General features: G+C 44.4%; 1 protein-coding gene across 1 annotated transcript in view; it reads right to left on the bottom strand.

Annotated features, from left to right (window-relative positions):
• The window catches only part of LOC126100616 (uncharacterized protein CG3556-like), a 646,754-nt gene that overhangs the window by 70,855 nt on the left and 554,082 nt on the right, over window positions 1-21,817 (bottom strand). Inside the window, exons 5-6 of the mRNA XM_049911243.1 lie at window positions 20,894-20,997; window positions 15,638-15,781 (exon numbers count right to left, since the gene is read on the bottom strand). Coding sequence (XP_049767200.1) covers window positions 15,638-15,781; window positions 20,894-20,997 — 248 coding nt within the window. The remainder of the gene's footprint in view (window positions 1-15,637; window positions 15,782-20,893; window positions 20,998-21,817) is intronic.

Below are 21,817 nucleotides of genomic sequence, written 5' to 3'. Positions count from 1 at the left end.
GAGAATAATCACGCAAGAAGTAGCAAGCACGGGTTTTTTTTTGCATTCATTAAATGCTGAGAGAGAGAGTAACTGCGTTGAGAACATTTTAAAATGCCATTTCTGTGCAGTGGAGGCGCGACTTATTCTGAAGTTGAAATTGCTGGGATTTACATTCGTCTTTGGAAAGAAGCTGTTATTATTAAAAAGGATGAAAGACAAGAACCAGACCGGTGATATTTTCATCAAGCAGTGTAACTGGAACGTCGTAACTTATCAAACTCACGGAGATGACAGAAGACGGGGGATAGCTCTTAATATCACGTCGGACCTACTTTTGTCCGCTGTACTGCAGCAACTCAACGTGGCGTGGACTCTACAAATCGTTGGATGTCCCCCCTGAAGATATATTGAGCCATGTTGCCTCTACAACCGTCCATAATAGCGAAAACGTTGGGGTTGCAGGATTTTATGCACGAACTGACCTCGATTATGTCCTACAAATATTTGATGGGATTCATGTCGGGCAATATGGCTGACAAAATCATTCGCTCGAATTGTCCAGAATGTTCTTCAAACCAATCACGAACAATTGTGGCCCATTGACAAGGTGCACTGTCACCCACAAAAATTTTGTCCATGTTAGGGAACATGCAGTCCATGAAAGGTTACAAATGGTCTCCAAGTGGCCGGAAGTAACAGATGACCCAGTCAATTCAGTGTAAACACAGCCCACACCATTATGGAGCCACCACCAGCTCGTACACAGTCTCGTTGACAATGGCATCCTGAGGTCTGCGCAGCATAAACCCTACCATCAACTCTTACCAACTGACACTGCGTTTGATCTGACAATGCCACCGTTTGCCAGTCGTTGAGGGTCCAACCGATATGGTCACGACTGTAGGACAGGCACTGCAGGCGACGACGTGCCCTTAGCAGAGGCACTCGCATCGGTCGTCTGGTGCCATAGCGCGTTGAAGCCAGAGGTAATGCCTGAAATGTGATATTTTGGCACATTATTGGCATTGTACTAGGTGCATTCAAGTTCTAAGGCCTCCGATTTTTTTTTCTCCGGACTGGAAAGAGATAGAAACATGTGCATTGTTTTAAAATGGGGCCGCGTTCATTGTCAATACGTCCCAGAGGTGGCAGCACCGTACGGCAGATGGAATTTTACCGCCAGCGGCGAGAATGAGAACTGTTTTAAATACTTAAAATGGCGACGTTTTCCTTACTTGAACAGCGTGCAATCATTCGTTTTCTGAATTTGCGTGGTGTGAAACCAATTGAAATTCATCGACAGTTGAAGGAGACATGTGATGATGGAGTTATGGATGTGTCGAAAGTGCGTTCGTTGGTGCGACAGGTTAATGAAGGCAGAACATCGTGTGACAACAAACCGAAACAACCTCGGGCTCGCACAAGCCGGTCTGACGACATGATCGAGAAAGAGGAGAGAATTGTTTTGGGGGATCGCCGAATGACTGTTGAACAGATCGCCTCCAGAGTTGGCATTTCTGTGGGTTCTGTGCACACAATCCTGAATGATGACCTGAAAATGCGAAAAGTGTTATCCAGGTGGGTGCCACGAATGCTGACAGACGACCACATGGCTGCCCATGTGACATGTTGCCAAACAATGTTGACGCGCAACGACAGCATCAATGGGACTTTCTTTTCGTCGGTTGTGACACTGGATGAGACATGGATGCCATTTTTCAATCCAGAAACAATGCGCCAGTCAGCTCAATGGAAGCACACAGATTCACCGCCACCAAAAAAATTTCGGGTAACCGCCAGTGCTGAAAAAATGGTGTCCATGTTCTGGGACAGCGAGGGCGTAATCCTTACCCATTGCGTTCCAAAGGGCACTACGGTAATAGGTGCACCCTACGAAAATGTATTGAAGAACAAATTCCTTCCTGCACTGCAACAAAATCGACCGGGAAGGGCTGCGCGTGCGCTGTTTCACCAAGACAACGCACCCGCACATCGAGCTAACGTTACGCAACAGTTTCTTCGTGATAACAACTTTGAAGTGATTCCTCATGCTCCCTACTCACCTGACCTGGCTCCTAGTGACTTTTGGCTTTTTCCAACAAAGAAAGACACTCTCCGTGGCCGCACATTCACCAGCCGTGCTGCTATTGCCTCAACGATTTTCCAGTGGTCAAAACAGACTCCTAATGAAGCCTTCGCCGCTGCCATGGAATCATGGCGTCAGCGTTGTGAAAAATGTGTACGTCTGCAGTTTCATCGATTTCGGGTGAGTAGTTAATTAGAAAAGAAATCGGAGGCCTTAGAACTTGAATGCACCTCGTATATGTCAGAATATTAAATTGCCTAATGATTTCCAAAATGGAATGTCCCATGCCTCTAGCTGCAATTAGCATTCCGCGTTCAAAATCCGTAGGCACTGTGATGGCGGTGGATAATGCAAGGTTCGTAAGAACACGGACGTGTCCTCATGGATCTTGCTCCGTTCACCGCCACCAGCTGCTATCATGCAGCCTACGATCCGGATATGATCTACATTACTGGCCATTAAAATGGCTGCACCAAGAAGAAGTGCAGATGATAAACGTGTATTCATTGGACAAATATATTATACTAGAGCTGACATGTGATTACATTTTCACGCAGTTTGGATGCATAGATCCTGATAAATCAGTACCCAGAACAACCACATCTGGCCGCAATAACAGCCTTGATACGTCTGGGCATTGAGTCAAACAGAGCTTGAATGGCGTGTACAGTTGCAGCTGCCCATGCAGCTTCAATACGATACCCCAGTTCATCAAGAGTAGTGACTGGCATATTGTGACGAGCCAGTTGCTCGGCCACCATTGACCAGACGTTTTCAATTAGTGAAAGATCTGGAGAATGTGCTGGCCAGGGCAGCAGTCGAACATTTTCTGTATCCAGAAAGGCCCGTACAGGACCTGCAACAAGCGGTCGCGCATTATCCAGCTGAAATGTAGGGTTTCGCAGGGATCGAACGAAGGATAGAGCCACGGGTCGTAACACATCTGAAATGTAACGTCCACTGTTCAAAGTGCCGTCAATGTGAACAAGAGGTGACCGAGACGTGTAACCAATGGCACCTCATACCATCACGCCTGGTGATACGCCAGTATGGCGATGACGAATACACGTTTCCAATGTGCGTTCACCGCGATGTCGACAAACACTGATACGACTATCATGATGCTCTAAACAGAACCTGGATTCACCCGACAAAATGAGGTTTTGCCATTCGTGCACCCAGGTTCGTCGTTGAGTACACCATCGCGGGCGCTCCTGTCTGTGATGCAGCGTCAAGGGTAACCGCAACCATGGTCTCCGAGCTGATAGTCCATGCTACTGCAAACGTCGTCGAACTGTTCGTGCAGATGGTTGTTGTCTTGCAAACGTCCCCATCTGTTGACTCAGAGATCTAGACGTGGCTGCACGATCCGTTACAGCCATGAGGATAAGATGTCTGTCATCTCGACTGCTAGTGATACGAGGCCGTTGGGATCCAGCACGGCGTTCCGTATTACCCTCCTGAACCCACCGATTCCATATTCTGCGAACAGTCATTGGATCTCGACCAACGCGATCAGCAATGTCGCCACACGATAAACCGCAATCGCGATTGGCTACAATCCGACCTTTATCAAAGTCGGAAATGTGATGGTACGCATTTCTCCTCCTTGCACGAGGCATTACAACAACGTTTCACCAGGCAACGCCGGTCAACTGCCGTTTGTGTATGAGAAATCGGTTGGAAACTTTCCTCATGTCAGCACGTTTTAGGTGTCGGCACCGGCGCCAACCTTGTGTGAATGCTCTGAAAAGCATCTTCTTCCTGTCGGTTAAAGTTCGCGTATGTAGCACGTCATCTTCGTGGTTTAGCAATTTTAATGACCAGTAGTGTAAATTATATATCGAAACCGGCTCCCATCCTAAGTACACATCTGTTGCGATGAAGACTGTTATACTAATTTTTAACATATTTAACATCGATCATTGTTCAGTCTCCACTGACAGAATGCTTTCTAAAATTTTAAATTGAGAGAACTGATGCACCTGAAAGAAATACGCAGTGAAATGTACGGAAATGACACTTTTATTAAAAGACAGTAATTGCAATAAAGTCACCTCGATTCTTGATGGTCCCCTGGACATTAAATTAGGCGGGATGCGGTTCATAAGAGGGAGGGTGTTGACCATGGATGTCAATGCATGCTGTGTAACGTGCTCCCATGCTGACCACAAGGCTGATTAGGGCCGTTGGGGTACGGCGTTCAGTTTCTCCACCAGCATGGTTGACAACTGCTGGATGGTCGCTGGTGCACTTGGGCGTTCTGAAAAACGTCTCCACAACATATCTCACATCTGTTCGATGGGATTTATGTCGGGGCGACTGGCAGACCAGTCAATTCGCCAAATATCGTCTCGTTCCAGGAGTTTCTCCACCTGTGGTGTCCGATGTGGTCATCCACAAAAATGGAGTCAGAGCCGTGCGCATTCCTGAAAAGACGCAGCTGTGCAATTAGTACAGCTTCACAACAGCGTTGGCTGACGAGTATCTCGTGTTGAAAGATTTGGAAGTCATTACGCCTATGCGGCATTACGCCTATCCACCATAACGCCTGGACCCCGAAACGATCATGTACCAACAATTCTGGACGTAGCCACTTATGGCAGAGTTGGGAACACGTAATGCAACCAGGAACATAGTCGAACATGATCGAACCGGCCTGCCTGTTCTCCTGACTTAAATGCCATAAAGGGCCTGTGGGATGTGTTGGATACACGTATTACAGTACGTCCATATGCACCGACCACCATCTAGCAGTTGCCCAACGGCGCTGGTGGAGGAAAAAAATGTGTGTGAAATCTTATGGGACTTAAGTGCTAAGGTCATCAGTCCCTAAGCTTACACACTACTTAACCTAATGCCGGGATGGTTCCTTTCAAAGGGCACGGCCGACTTCCTTCCCCGTCCTTCCCTAATCTGATGAGACCGATGACCTCGCTGTCTGGTCTCCTTCCCCAAAAACAACCCAACTACTTAACCTAAATTGTCTTAAGGACAAACACACACACCCATGCCCGAGGGAGGACTCGAACCTCCGCCGGGACCAGCCGCACAGTCCATGACTGCAGCGCCTGAGACCGCTAGGCTAATCCCGGCGGCGCTGGTGGAGGAAAGGAACGCTCTACCACAAGAACTCCCTACCACAAGAACTCCCTACCAATGCTATGATCAGCATATGAGCATGTTTCAGAGCGTGCACTGCCATCTGTGTTGATCACCATCCTATTAACGTTGATGTGCCGCCTCTTGTAGCGTCCAGGGGCCCATCATGAATTGCGGTGGCTTCAGTGTAATTATTGTCTTTGAATATGGCGCTTATGCTCCTCTCACTTCGTATTTCTTTCAGTTACCTTCTGTACTATACTGTACTAGCCCTTCCCTTGTATAGTACAAGTGTCATCGAGCTATGTTATTTTGCAATGACACATCATGCAAAATTTCCTTACGTTCACTTCTTTTGCACTCCACTGTACATAGAGAGGAATTCCATCTACAAGGACAAAAGAGCACTGTGGGTGAGTTCTGTACTAATGGTTCGAGGTGTCCTTTGCATTTACGATGTATTCATAATGTTTTAATTTACACGTAAAAAAAATTCACGTAAATGCTTCGAGCCTGCACCACAGTACCGCAGTGCGCTGCTTGAGGATGCCAGACAAAATGGTAGAGCCCATCTCCACTTTATCTGTTAATTACGTGACTTTTTTTCCTAGGTGATAACTATAACTTTATGATAATCCACGTATTCTCGCGTACACCATCATTACTCTACCACGCAAACATTGGGGTTACACTCGTCAGGTATGAGACGTTCCCGAGGGGTCCACTGGGGGCCGAACCGCACTCTGATCTTGGGTTCAGTGTAGGGCGGCGGTGGGGTGAGTGGACTGCTGTAGCCTGTTGTGGGGTTGTGTACCACTGAGGGCTACGGCGGAGACGAAGACCCTGCGCCGTTTCTAGGTCCCCAGTTCAATAAAATACCATACAATAAAATACAATACAATACCGACACATCTGAGTCCTGTTTGGGGTTACCTAAAGCCCTCCTGGCACACTGAATTTACGATCAAAGTTATTTTTCAGCTGATCGTTCCTCCATGAGGGCAACGTACATTCAAACCCATGACGTTAGCGTATTGCTTGCAATTGGCGGCTACACTTAGCTTTCATAATTTTTTGTCTGGGACACATTTTACCAGAGTTAAATTAAAAATAGATCGTATCTCCCGGTTCTGAGATTGGTTTCTCCTGAGCTTTCCCTTGGTTCATAACGCAAATTGTGCGGCATGCCGATCTGCGCAAATCGCAGAACATGCAATTTTTGAATGATGAGACGAGGACGATGGATCCCTGTATGTGTCTATAGACGCACTTGAAAAATCGGCCATACCTGAAACTACTAGTGCTGAATAAAGTACAGTCTAAGTGAACAAAACAACACACCACGAAGAAATTATCCAAATGGGATGGAAGTCTGAAGTCTGTAGGTGTGATGTACTTGCACAGACAAACAAACGGTGAATTTCACAAAAATTGGGAGGTTTATTCAAGAGAAACCGCTTCACAAATTGAGCAAGTCAGTGAGGAATTGGTGCATCTCTGGCCCTTATGCAAGTTATTATTCGGCTTGGCACTGGTAGAGCTGTTGAACGTCCTCCTGAGGTATGTTGGGACAAATTCTGTCCAACTGGTGCGTTAAACTGTCAAAATCCCGAGGTGATTGGAGGGCCCTGCCCATAATGTTACAAACGTTCTGAATTCGGGAGGGATCCGGCGACATTGCTGGCCAAGTAGGGTTTGGAAAGTACGAAGATGAGCAGTATAAACCCTCGCCGTGTGCGAGCGGGCATTATCTTGTTGAAATGTAAGCCCAGGACGGCTTGCCATGAAAGGCAACAGATCGGGGCGTAGAATGTCGTCGATGTACCGCTGTGCTGTGAGGGTGCCGCGGATGACAATCAAAGGATGTCGATACGAAAAGAAGTGACACCCCAGACCATCACTCCTCGCTGTCGGGCCAATGGCGGACGACAGTGGGGTTGGTATCCCAACGCTGTCTGGGGCGTCCGCAGACACGTCCTCGGTCTGAAATCTTATTGACTTGGGTAGAATTATCTCAAGTGGTGAGTATCGCCAGGAATTAAGCCCAGCTGCAGCGCAGACGTGTCTGGAGACTCCCTAGACAGTGGTGGGAAACCAACCCGACTGTAACCCTCAATACAGCACAACCCGACGACCAGGACGTTGCCCCCGCCCCGTTTTTTTTATTTTTATTTTATTTTATTTTTTTTTTACAGGATAACCCCTTTGATTCTCATCCGCGACACCCTTACAGCATAGCGGTACGTCGACAAAATTTTACGCGCCGTTTTGTCGCCCTCATGGTAAGCCATCCTGGGCTTACAAGAAACGAGACGGCGAGAGTTTCTACTTGTTGTGTTCGTGCTTAGCAAACTTTACCTCGGCCAGCAAGGCCGCCGGATTGTATCGCTGAGGAAGAGATCCAACAACTCTATCAATAACACGTTTCTTGTAGTGGCCATTTTCGCAGCAGCTGTATATAAATTGCAGTTGTTTTCAAAGAAAATGCCTTTTTTGCATGCTGCACATCGAAATTTTATTTTTATTTATGCACCCAGACCCGTTTCGCCTCTTTTACAAGTCATCTTCAGTGGGTGTCCTGAAATATTACATGATTTGTCCATTTTTACACTTAGGTTATGGTCTCACATCTAGGTTATTGATTAAAAAACAGTTCCTTAGCGTTTTTTTATGAAATGAAAGGGTATTGATTGGGTCAGATACATGGATGACATCCTTTGTTTAATAGATGAACCTCAGGCAAAATTGACCAGTTGCATACAGATATAAACATAATTCACAGAAAGATAAGATTCACAATGGAAAAAGAACAGAACAACTAAATAAACTTTTTAGATATAACATTAAACAGTCAGCACTCAGATACATACTTCGTAGACTCAACACAGTACCACTCACCACAGAAAATTACCAGAAAGAACTAGACATCATCACACAAATAGCAACAAACAATGGGTATAATAGGGATCTAGTCACCAAATTAAACCAAAGTTATGGCAGTTACAGCGTCGTGTAACGTATACAGTGAACTGAAAGTGAACTGTAAGAGAAAAAGCAGTTTGCTTAGATGCAATGAATTAAAAGTTACCTGTAAATACCTTTCCATTTCATAAAAAAACCGTTAAGGAACTGTTTTTAAATCTATAACCTAGATGTGAAACCATAACCTATGTGTAAAAATGGACAAATCATGTAATATTTCAGAACACCCACTGAAGATGCCTTGTAAAAAAGGCGAAACGCGTCTGTGTGCATAAATAAAAATAAAAATTTCGATGTGCAGCATGTAAAAAGTGAATTTTCTTTGAAAACAACTGCAGACCTATCAATCAATGCCATGACGAATAACAGTCTGCATAAGGGCCAGATTTGGACCGATAGGTTATTGGCTTGCTCAATTTGTCAAGTTCTTTTTCTTGAATTAAATGGTCCAATTTTTCTGAATCTGTTATCGTCTGTTCGTCTGTACATGCACATCTAGCGATTTCCGATGCAATCGTATAACTTATTAGTGGTGCGTAGTTTTTATTTGCGTGAGAGAGTACTTTAAAATACAGCCCGGTGGAATGATGTCTTTACTCGAATACAGAAATGTATGGAGTCACGTGGCTCCTACTTTCAAGGCGACCACCACTGACAGAATATCTTTTGGTTTGTACACAAGTACTGGGTTGTTCTCAGTTTCAAAATGATAGCGAAAGCGCGATGTAAACTCTTTTGCTTATGTAGGTGAGCAACTTCCTCCTTCGCGTGCCACCAGCTGGCACGTTCCGTTCCTATGGCACCGATTTAACTGCGATGCGAGTGACCGCGCACTCAGCCGTTTACGACTGATAACTGCAGGATGGCGTTCCAAGGACGTGTCAGTTATGTGGGACATTAAAGTTATATGCATTAGGCAAGACTGAATATCATTCTTTTATATCAATGTACATGCCCGAGAACCGTGTCGCCCAGATTTGATAAAAGACGGCCCTGGAATTTGGTCGGCTACTTCTTGATACAGAATTCACGAAGAAAGTGAGACTACTGAGTCGTGGCTATCGGCCCTCAGTGCCCATATTTGTGTGTAGACTGTGTGAACACTTGTTTGAAGCTATCTGCTGTGCTGCATGGTTTCTTATGTTATTTGTTATAAGTTTGAGCTAAACCCGACTTCATTCGCAGAATTTACCGGTTCCAATTTGGCTGACTTACATTGTCCGTCTGTTTACATCGCAGTAATTCCTATCTACCTGGTTGAGACTGGTTTGTAATTTATTACTTGTGCTCGACTTCTGTTATTTATTTTACTGCTTGCTGCTTTAGCTATAGCCTTGTGGGCGTTATCGTTTGAAGTGTATTTATACATTCTGCTGCGGGTAGGCCTTGCGCCTACCTGGCGACAACCAACATTACACTCAAGAGAAGCGGTCGCATAACTCGTAGGGGTCAGCCTTCCCGTAGACGGACACAAGTGGATCATGATCTGCCCGCCACCAAGCAGCATCCACCGATAGAGGTCGCTGACCCCACGGACCTTTCCTTCCCCGTGGGCCACGTGACTTAAAGTAATGCCCGCGGTATCTTGGCGCCCGGGCTGTATTTAGGCGTTGGAGCTGTATTTAGGCGTTCTCTCTGATTGGGCTTCCTGGCTCAGGTGCCGAATGCAATCGCATTCCTTCGATCAGAAACTTACTTTGGAGCCGCAGAAATAACGACGCCGTGTTTCCAGTCACTGATCAGTTAGTGAGATAGTAAGATTTCTTCTCTTTGCTTCTACCCTGGACCTGAATTTTATTCCTCATACTGGAGCTTTGAACCGGGTCTACCCTTCTAGGACTTTACCTCGTACCGAGTCTAAATACATCAACGTTTTAACCTCGTACTGTCCCGTGGGAACTTGAAATCTGGTCAAATGGGTGCTGTGTATTCACTAGTTAGTGATATGTTCTAGCTTTGACTCTTTTTCTTGCTTAAGGCCTTCAGACGATACCGATGTTTATTCGTTCAGGCCTTCGGCCTCCCTATGAATAATGCTGTCATTTGATTACTCAAGAAAACATTTCCTTCCCTTACGGTTTATTCCGTTTTCAAGCGGAAAGTGACTTTCTAAAATAATTAATTCTTACATTGTATTTAACGTAAGTCGGAAAAGAAGGATTCTTTCACATTATTTAAAACAAATCTACGTTAATATTTCTTATCTGCGAAAGCAGGCAGACACAATACAGTCTTTTACAGAAATAGATTGAATCATTCGCACCCAACTTAAAGAGATCAAGTAATATTTCTCTTATACTTAATTTCACCTTATTTTATAATTACCCATCGGTTGTTTTGATTTTTCTTCAGAATATGTATTTCTGTCTGTTTTTGTACGGCCTGAATCTGTACGGCGCTTCCTTAAATTTATTTGCGGCAAAAGCTCTGCGTAATATTACGATATTAAACCACAAATGAAAATTTCTCAATTCGCTAATATTAAACCCTTTTGCATGTTTTTTTACTTCCATTTGGATTTTTTATATTTCATGTGTTTAAAAGAAAAAGGAACATAATTTTTTACAACTTTTGAAATATTGTACTGTCCGGACGACGTGTCATTTTTTTGTGCCATGCAACATTTCCGCTGCAGATACTCGTTTGCTAATAAGCAGCACAAATCATTTCTTTTGAGTTAGGTCCCTGACATATTTCGAAGTGGAGCGCAGTAACACTTCTGCAGTAGATTGCTTGTCTTCTACCACTCACTTGATGGGTTTCAGGTAAATCTGGCTTAATGTGAGGGTGAGTCCAGGGTGAACTGTTCGTTAGTGATGCGACTAATATCGTTTGTTCTGTTTTAAAGTGACATACAAGAGTTATAGAATATCTCCAATAGTGTGTTATAATGCACTGCATATATTCAAAAATATTGCAAAATTTATGATATTGGGGGTAAATCAAGCTTTTTTCAAACATATATGCTACAATGCATGAAAAGCTTTTTTTCATGTGTTGCGTCTAGTAACTGCTTTGACTAGTGTACTAACATCCAGTACCAGCGCATAAGAACAGATTCAACCCGAATTCCATTGACATAATTTCAGTGGGAGTTTAGGGATATTTTAGGAGTATTTGATATAAGGGATCCGTGTTGTCTGTTGGTTCATTACAGAGTAATAATTCCATTATGATTTATTCGGTTTGTCAACCCTTTCCCCTTGGTTCTATGAGAATGGGGGAAAGAATGAAGGGAAGAGTCTAGGTGCCAGTAATATTCAATCCCCAAAACGTACAACACAATACACGGTCGAAACTTTATAGCTCAGGGTCGTTACGCCACTCTTATATTGGAATCAGTGCTACCCGCCTGAGGTGCATATCGAACAACTCTTCTCAATAAACTTATCCACACTACTGCGTACGACTGATAACGTACAGTTAACACTGCCAGAGAAAAACATTCCGAGCAGTACTTAATACAGTGTTGAGGGGGAATAGTACAAAGTTGCCATCATTGTCGTCAACAGCAAATGCCGTTTGTGTATGGAACACGTTTTATTTCCGAGCAAGGCACATATCACATAAAGTCGACATTTGGACAATTTGTGCAGATATTTTCTGCGCAATACAGGTCCGAAATTCAATGGAGGCAAGAAATCAGAAGAAATGCAGTTATTCTGTGACAGGTTACCGGAGACATCTGGTTTCTTAGACCAAACTAAGAGTACATGTACGAGAGCTGTTCGGAAAGTAACGAAAGATCTATCGTAAAATGGAAACCCTGTCAAAATCAGATGAAGCTTTGCACAGATGTTTTAGGCAGTGTCTCTGTTATGCCCGTAGATAGCGTCATGTTGCTCGTCTCAGTTCTGAGCGCACAGCGAGCGCGTAAAGATGCCTAGAAAGTAGTGCCTCCCGTGAAGTGTGGCTGCATGCCGAGGGATTTCGCCTGATTTCCTGCAGCCCCACCTAAAGTAACTGTCACGCATTTTCTTCTTCATGACAGTCCTCAGCCGCATCCTGCAGGTGCTATGAGGACGCTCCTGCAGCATTTTCGGTGGGAAGTGTTTGATTAGCTCTTCTGATTTTCTTCTCTGCTTAAAGGAACGTCTGGCAATGAAGACAACATTTTGACGCAGACAACAAGCTGCAGTCCAGCGTAGAAAATTGTCGGAAACCACAGGAGGTCAACTTCTTTGACGAGGGTATTGAGAAGTTGGCACAACGGTACGACAGATATCTAAGCCGGAGCGGTGACTATATGTGCCTGGAAGATGTAGCTAACTGTTGCAAATTAAACAGTGTGGCACGTCATGAGGATCCTCGGCATCGACACTCAATAATTCAGCTCTGGGACTGATTTGCCCTGCTGCGAAATATTGCTGCCCAGCGTGGATAAATAATACCTTCACAAGATTTGTTGACACAAAACTCAACCATGTTACGCGTCTTATAGTAGCTGTAATCAGACCTACACCAACTGTATGACTACCGATACTTAGCCACATACCGCCTCCATCTCTGCGGTGGGAAAGTGCACTCGCGCGGGAGTACAAAAAATACATGTAAAGCCTCATCTCCTTGTTCACGCTGACCAACAGTAAAAGAAAGCTTCGCCCTCACCACCCACGTCTGGAAACTGCAGGGATGTTAGTTGACAACGGCTTTAATATTCATAACTGCTGGTAGTTCTTACTACGACAAAACAGTTTAAGATGCCGTACATATCGACCAAGCAATCTGGCTTTGAGTTACCACGCAAGATTTGGTCTATTTTTAACCGAATAGGAGCCAACGCTGGCAGTTGTACCGGTTCTCCACACAACTGGAAGAAAATAACTTCCTCAAGTTCAGACTGTGGCGCTGGAAAGCACACTGTTCGCCATGTGGTTCAAGAATGCTTTGTGGGAGCTTTCCTTGGCGATCCAAGAGCTCCTGCTTATGACGAAGGAATCAATACACTACACTCGTGGCCTGGATATTACATAGTATTTTGAGATAATTGTAAATAGTAATTTTCAGTGAAATAGCCATTCGCTAACCTATACAAATAAAACGTTTGTTCAAAATCGTATATCTCTGAAAGTTCCTCACCGATCGCTTTGAAATATTGACCGATGTTGCGTTCCAATGCGCGCCTGTTTCTATTTACCTACGGGATCGCCATATGTATACATTTCTATACCATGTGTCATTCCCGTCGGTGTGTAAATGAAAATATGTATTTGAATGAAACGTTATGTCAAAATTTCAAAGGAATCGATGAAAAACATTCGGAGGTCTAAGATAATAAATAAACGAACATAAGATTTTGGCAACAATATATTATATACTATATATATTACACACTTATTTATGTACCATATGGCGCTCTAGTAGGCATGTAAATACACGCGCGTGATGGAATTAAAGGAGATTTAAGATTTTGAACAAACGAACATTTACATGTATATAGCAAATAAGTGTAAATGCTCATTTATTCAGTATTGTAAATATCCAAAAGTTTTTCACTGATTGCTTTTAAATTTTGACACAACGTTGCATTTAGAATATGTGAAAGTCTTTATGTAACTGTTTTTGATATATGTAATATATGAATAAATATTTAATATCTAAAGGGAAGTCGTTATCACCAAACATATCGAAAGGCTCTTGACTGGTTTACTTCAAATTTTTACACAGTACCCTATTAAACATTAGGAAGAACACAGGCTATGTATTTTTAATACGTATAATATATATAAAATATGTAATAATGAAACATTGTCAGCATACAGGAATGTTGTATTAAGGCTTATCGGCTTATAATTACTACCACAGACTCTGAATTTGCAATAACAGTATACAAGGCTTCGGGTCAAAAAAAAAAAAAAAAAAAAAAAAAAAAGGCTCTGAGCACTATGGGACTCAACATGTTAGGTCATAAGTCCCCTAGAACTTAGAACTACTTAAACCTAACTAACCTAAGGACATCACACACACCCATGCCCGAGGCAGGATTCGAACCTGCGACCGTAGCAGTCCCGCGGTTCCGGACTGCACCGGCAGAACCGCTAGACCACCGCGGCCGGCGCTTCGGGTCAGAGAGAGGAGGAAAAGAGAGATGGATAGAGCGGTGGGAGGAAATGGACAGAGACAGAGGAAAGGAGAAGATGGCCAGAGAGAGGTGGCACGAGTAATGGGGGGGGGGGGGGGGCAAGAGGAGATGACGGGCAAAGAGAGGGGGTGGACACGGACGGAGAGAGACGGACGGACTGGAGGGATGAGATTAGGACGTATATATAGTTCTCTCAGCACGAGTTCTCATACATATTTCTCTTATCTTTCATTTTCTTTTTAATCAGACTGAGCCACAGCTACGTGTCACAGGGAAGAACTAGCAAATAAATCAATTGCGAAGGCTACGTACGATGATTTAAAAAAAAAATGGCACTTTTAGTTTGAAGCAGGGCAACTACAGATCGGGTAAAATAAAACTGCCTAGGAAAATCTTTGGTGCACCTGAAGATAGGCAATCCAACTTACGTGATTTGCGCCAGTTGCAGATTTTGTAAATTGGATTGCCTGTCGTAAGGGACATGGAACGTTTTCTTGGCCCGTTTCATCTTGCCCACTATGTATTATGATTGAGAGAATAGTTTTTTGGCAGTAATACGCTATGGCAGGGGTCTCCAAACTACGGCCCGCGGGCCGAAACCGGCCCGCGAGGTCCGGCAAACCGAGCCGCGTTAGCTGGCCGGACATCCCCGGTATCCGGCCCGCCAAATATTTGAGGTGGTACCTACACTGCCAACAATTGAGTTTCGAGGCCTATCGCGACCAATACACCGCGACATTGGCTCTGCTACTCGCTACAAGACTACATAACTAAACTTATGGTAGCGCCGCTTGAAATAACAATGCGTTAACATACTCTACCTGTGTTACGTCTTGCAGTAATAGTGTTGCTAACAATGATTTTGAGATTTCGTTAACTTTGCAGGACGCTTTCGTGAAGAATGTGCAGTGACATACTTTTGTGTCGGTGAAATTCGCCAGAATAAAATACGCCAGAATTTCGGTCAGGTACGTCCGCCAATCAAAATTACTTACGCACTCACTGGTCATACCGGGCTCGATACTCCATTACCAATCAAAATTATGTAATTAAATAAAAATCGTAGTTCGTTTCAGTGCTAGCTATTCCCACAACCTTAGATTTTTGCGACTTCATATTTCCTTTAGCCTTACATTACGGTGATCATGGAGTGCTACGGTGCTTTAATCCCACTAGGTAGATCTTGGCCCTTATGACTTCGTGGAGGAGTCAATGTGGCCCGCGGACTACAAAGTTTGGAGACCCCTGCGCTATGCTGTGCACATCTGTATCACTTGCTACAGTAAGTTTCTGTCTGAAGTGTTTGTATTCACAGACCACTTGCGCTCGCCGCCTGCTGTTGCCACACTGCCAGTGTCGCCGCCTGGTTGCTATGCTGTGCTGCGCTGCGCTGCGCCGCTTACCCGTGTCGTGGGCGGCGACGCTGTCGACGACGTCGCTGAGGCGGCGGATCTGTCGGCGGCGCACGTTGTGGCCCGCGCTGCAGACGGCCAGCGAGCTGAGCGCGTAGTCCGCCTCCAGGCCCGCCTCGTGGTTATGCAGCATGTCTGCCGCAACACACACAGACTTGCATCACCGCTACCATTCCTCGTACTGACTCCTCTCTTACGTACATACGCTCACTCTTTTTCTGGTTTTGCACTACCATAACGTGCCCGACGAATAGTTACTGGTGACAGCTATGCTACTCGAGTAGAGCTTGAGAACACTAGAACTTAGAACTACTTAAACCTAACTAACGTAAGGACATCACACACATCCATGCCCGAGGCAGGATTCGAACCTGCGACCGTAGCAGTCGCGCGGCTCCGGACTGAGCGCCTAGAACCGCTAGACCACCGCGGCCGGCCTTGAGAACACTTCTTCAGTTGTAAGGCTCTTATTATTTATCAGGTTGATAACTTTGCGCTGCGACCCCAAGCGCCGCGATGGACGAGCACTGGACGTGGTCTACCATCGAGGAGTGCAGAGCAGAGTACAGCGTCCTTTACTCGTCCATCGCGGCGCCCCGGACCACAGCACAAAGTTATCGACTTGATGGTGGACGTGTAAGAATCTGAAACGGGTCGTGATTTAAGCACTGATAGGTAGAAAGAACCTTACAGCTGAATCGGTATTTTCAACCTCTACTACAATGCTCAGTTGCGGATGTTTCTCCAGACAGAACTGTTCAAAATGAGCCGGCCGGAGTGGTCGTGCGGTTCTAGGCGCTACAGTCTGGAGCTGAGCGACCGCTACGGTCGCAGGTTCTAATCCTGCCTCGGGCATGGATGTGTGTGATGTAGTTAGGTTTATTTAGTTCTAATTCTAGGCGACTGATGACCTCAGAAGTTAAGTCGCATAGTGCTCAGAGCCATTTGTTCAAAATGGCTCTTTGAGCACTATGGGACTCAACATCTGAGGTCATCACTCCCCTAGAACTTAGAAGTACACTTCTGGCCATTAAGATTGCCACACCAAGAAGAAATGCAGATAATAAACGCGTATTCATTAGACAAATCTGTTATACTAGAACTGACATCTGATTACATTTTCACGCAATTTGGGTGCATAGATCCTGAGGAATCAGTACCCAGAACAACCACCTCTGGCCGTAATAACGGACTTGATAAGCCTGGGCATTGAGTCAAACAGAGCTTGGATGGTACCCATGCAGCTTCAACACGATACCACAGTTCATCAAGAGTAGTGACTGGTGTATTGTGACGAGCCGGTTGCTCGGCCACCATTGACCAGACGTTTTCAGTTGGTGAGAGATCTGGAGAATGTGCTGGCAGGGCAGCAGTCGAACATTTTCTGTATCCACAAAGGCACGTACCGGACCTGCAACATGCGGTCGTGCATTATCCTGCTGAAATGTAGGGTTTCGCAGGGATCGAGTGAGGGGTAGAGCCTCGGGTCATAACACCTCTGAAATGTAACGTCCACTTTTCGAAGTGCCGTCAGTGCGAACAAGAGGTGACCGAAACGTGTAACCAATGGTACCTCATACCATCACGCCGGGTGATACGCCAGTATGGCGATGATGAATACACGCTTCAAATGTGCGTTCACCGCGATATCGCCAAACACGGATACGACCGTGACGATGCTGTAAACAGAACCTGGATTCATCAGAAAAAATGACGTTTTGCATTCGTCCACCCAGGTTCGTCGTTGAGTACACCATCGCGGGCGCTCCTGTCTGTGATGCAGCGTTAAGGGTAACCGCAGCCATGGTCTCCGAGCTGATAGTCCATGCTGCTGCAAACGTCGTCGAACTGTTCGTATAGATGGTTGTTGTCTTCCAAACGTCCCCATCAGTTGACTCAGGGATCGAGACGTGGCTGCACGATCTGTTACAGCCATGCGGATAAGATGGCTGTCATCTCGGCTGCTAGTGATAAGAGGCCGTTGGGATCCAGCACGGCGTTCTGTATTACCCTCCTGAACCCACGAATTCCATATTCTGCTAACAGTCATTGGATCTCGATCAACGCGAGCAGCAATATCGTGATACGATTAACTGCAATCGCGATAGGCTACAATCCGCCCTTTATCAAAGTCGGAAACGTGATGGTACGCATTTCTCCTCCTTGCACGAGGCATCACAACAACCTTTCACCAGGCAACGCCGGTCAACTGCTGTTTGTGTACGAGTAATCGGTTTGAAACTTTCCTCATGGCAGCACGTTGTAGGTGTCGCCACCGGCGCCAACCTTGTGTGAATGCTCTGAAAAGCTAATCATTTGCATATCACAGCACCTTCTTCCTGTCGGTTAAATTTCGCGTATGTAGTACGTCATCTTCGTGGTGTAGCAATTTTAATGGCCAGTAGTGTCAACAAAATACTCGTCACAGATGAAGCGTGTTTCACTCGCGACGGAATAACTAATTTCCATAACATGCACACGTGGAGTGTGCACAATCCTTGCCACGTAGTGGCAACACATTTTCAGCGACGATTTTCCGTAAATGTGTGGGCGGGTATGCTCGATAATTACATTATTGGGCCCTATGTTTTACCTGCACGTTTGACTGGTAACTATTACCGAACGTTTCCACAGGAAACATTGTTACCAACGTTGTTAGGAGACATTCCGTTAGGCATACGTCATAACATGTGGTTCCTCCACGATGGTGCTCTACCCCACATTGGTCACAGAGTACGCAGAGTTTTGGGTAGTCGATTTCCAGGACGATGGATCGGGCGTTCGGGTCCACGTCGGCGGCCTGCACGCAGCCCTGATTTAAATCCACTGGATTTTTACTTTTGGGGTCATATGAAGGAACTTGTTTATGCTGAGCCAGTAAATAATGTGGACGAATTGACGCAGAAGATTTTAGATGCTGCCAATACCATAAAGGCCAATGTGCATGTGTGTGAACGAGTGCGACGAAAGTGGGTTCGCCGTAATGAAGCATGTGTAGAAGCGAATGGTGGTCATTTCGAACATTTATTGTAGTATTGGTGTAAGAGGAAACGAAGTAATAGGTTTTCGTTTCGTTACGATGTTGTTGTACAGAAGGAAAATAATGTGAATTTAGTATTCGTTATGGCATTGCCGTAAAAAGGTGAAACACTTGATTGTAATTAATGCACAACTATCTACTTGGTGATTGATTGAATTTGCACTAATGGAAATACATTGTGTTTGATATTAGCTTGTCATTACTACTACCAACTTCGTTATCGACTTGTTGAGGAACAGACTAGTTGTATTCAATTCACGTAAAGCGAATTACACATTCTTGACCACCCAAAAACCGTTTACATTCCTTTTTTCGGTACCACCTGATTATCACACAACGTCGTTGTACACGTCTAATGATTTCAATCCTCTGGTCGACTCGTTGCCTTTCTCTGGCCGCCCCGTCATTGTAGTCAATAAGCTCGGTACGCCGTGTACTGTCGGTTGACTACGTAAACAGAAATGCGTATACTATCTATCCTACGAACATTAGGTTTTAATAATACAAAAATAAAGTACATGATACATGAAAATGTCATTAGACTTTTTTGTCAAGCACACCGAGATGTACCATCTGTATAATTCATGATACATGAAAATGTCATTAGACTTTTTTGTCAAGCACACCGAGATGTACCATCTGTATAATTTTGGCGCCTTTTATATATATATATATATATATATATATATATATATATATATATATATATATATATATATATATATATATATAGCTTTTATTTTTTACTCCGTAGAGCGTTCATCATCATGATGAAAGGCAGGCGTTCCCTGTTATTGTAGATAAATCCGAATACCAGAAACATGTTTTATATAAGTTCGAGGAAGTACTGAAGCGATGTTTGATAGATTTTTGTTTCGAAATTTTTTTGATTTTACCTTTTTGTTGAAGAAATTGCGTTTTCTCGCTCTATAAGATAAGGCTGAATTGTTTTCTCTACTTTTATTACAACATGCCTCTGTTTCACGTTACAAATCAACAAATTTCGAATAAAATCTGAATTACGCGTTATCAATTTAATTTCGCTATTAATACTGTTGACTTTTAAGTAACAGACAAGAGTATAACTAAGTAGAGCAAAAGGATTCAGTACGTTACATGGCCCTTTATGTGTCCTCTTGCAATTGCTGGACGGTTTACTGCTTCTGGTTTTTAGGGGAACCTAGTAAAATTCTGATCGCATACGTCGAGGAAGCAATCGTTGTGAGGTAAGGTTCGATAGGTATTCATCACACCTAACGTGCAGGTAACGCGGGTATGACTTTAAGTGACCAAAGCTGCTAGAAATCTTTTTTTTAAATTTGTGGTAAGATCTTATGGGACAAACTGCTTAGGTCATCGACCCCTAAGCTTACACACTACTTAATCTAACGTAAACTAACTTACTCTATGGACACACTCACACGCATCCCCGAGGGAGGACTCGAACCTCCGGCTGGGGGGGGAGGGGGGCGGACCGTGACAAGACGCCCTAGATTGCGCGGCTACCCCGCGGGGCTCAAAGCTGCTAGAAAAGCTACTGTAATCTACGTTTACTTATGATAGTTTTAAAACTGTAGTGAGCACATACTGTCAAGTTCCTTGTAAATATGACTGCATTCTGTAATCACTGAAATAGCATCAGATGCCTTCTCAAAGCATGAAGTATCATTTCGTTTTCTCTTCACTTTCCCAAGCTCAAAGCTGCTAGAAAAGCTACTGTAATCTACGTTTACTTATGATAGTTTTAAAACTGTAGTGAGCACATACTGACAAGTTCCTTGTAAATTTGACTGCATTCTATAATCACTGAAATAACATCAGATGCCTTCTCAAAGCATGAAGTATCATTTCGTTTCCTCTTCACTTTCCCACTACTTTACTTTTTTTGTATATGGCACAATGTAGCTCAGAGAGGTCCCGGCAGCCACCAGTGACTTAATAAGGACACCAATCATCACGTTTCTGTTCATTGTACCAATGTCTTGTGTACAGTCCCTTTAATAGATTCATTGAATTTCCCTGTAATCCCCCCAGCAAATTTAAATCCTTCTTTCGGAATTCCTAGTCGAACTGGTCTTTTGTGTCATGATTTTCTTTCTCTCGGAATGAACGTTTTTGTGGCGTCGCTAATTTATTTCCCAGAAGTCAGACGCGTTAAGGAAGTTTGTTAGTAGAATAGAAATGCAAGTGAGGCAGCGAATACTCACTGACGATGTCGTGGCCGTAGAAGTTCCTGGCGTCCTTGCAGAGCGCCGTCAGCGCCAGGCAGTAGCGAGCCAGCGTGCGGGGCGACACCGGCGCCTCGTGGTGCCTGCAACACAACGTCACATCACGACTGCCATACCCCTCTGTACACTGTATCTGCCGACGAGGTGTCCGTGCTGCTAATTGTTCAGAACAATCGTCTTCATGTGCAAAATGACCACATTCACAGGAAGCAAAGCGAGTATAGCTCGTCAGACAAATTACTACAGTTGGCAGCAGTGGGGACTTATTGCCCGACACGCAAAGTGCTGGAAGGATCTGGATGTACTACTGCAGCAACGAATTATCGTTTTTCACTGTAGAAGTTAAGACTTTCTATTATATCCAATTAGAAGGAATACTGAGAAGTAACACATCTACATCTACATGACTACTCTGCAATTCACATTTAAGTGCTTGGCAGAGGGTTCATCGAACCGCAATCATACTATCTCTCTACCATTCCACTCCCGAACAGCGCGCGGGAAAAACGAACACCTAAAACTTTCTGTTCGAGCTCTGATTTCTCTTATTTTATTTTGATGATCATTCCTACCTATGTAGGTTGGGCTCAACAAAATATTTTCGCATTCGGAAGAGAAAGCTGGTAACTGAAATTTCGTAAATAGATCTCGCCGCGACGAAAAACGTCTTTGCTGTAATGACTTCCATCCCAATTCGCGTATCATATCTGCCACACTATCTACCCTATTACGTGATAATACAAAACGAGCTGCCCTTTTTTTGCACCCTTTCTATGTCCTCCGTCAATCCCACCTGGTAAGGATCCCACACCGCGCAGCAATATTCTAACAGAGGACGAACGAGTGTAGTGTAAGCTGTCTCTTTAGTGGACTTGTTGCTTCTTCTAAGTGTCCTGCCAATAA

The sequence above is a fragment of the Schistocerca cancellata genome, chromosome 9 (assembly GCF_023864275.1).
Source record: "Schistocerca cancellata isolate TAMUIC-IGC-003103 chromosome 9, iqSchCanc2.1, whole genome shotgun sequence".
Classification (NCBI taxonomy): Eukaryota; Metazoa; Arthropoda; class Insecta; order Orthoptera; family Acrididae; genus Schistocerca; species Schistocerca cancellata.
This window is presented reverse-complemented; position numbering and strand designations above follow the sequence as displayed.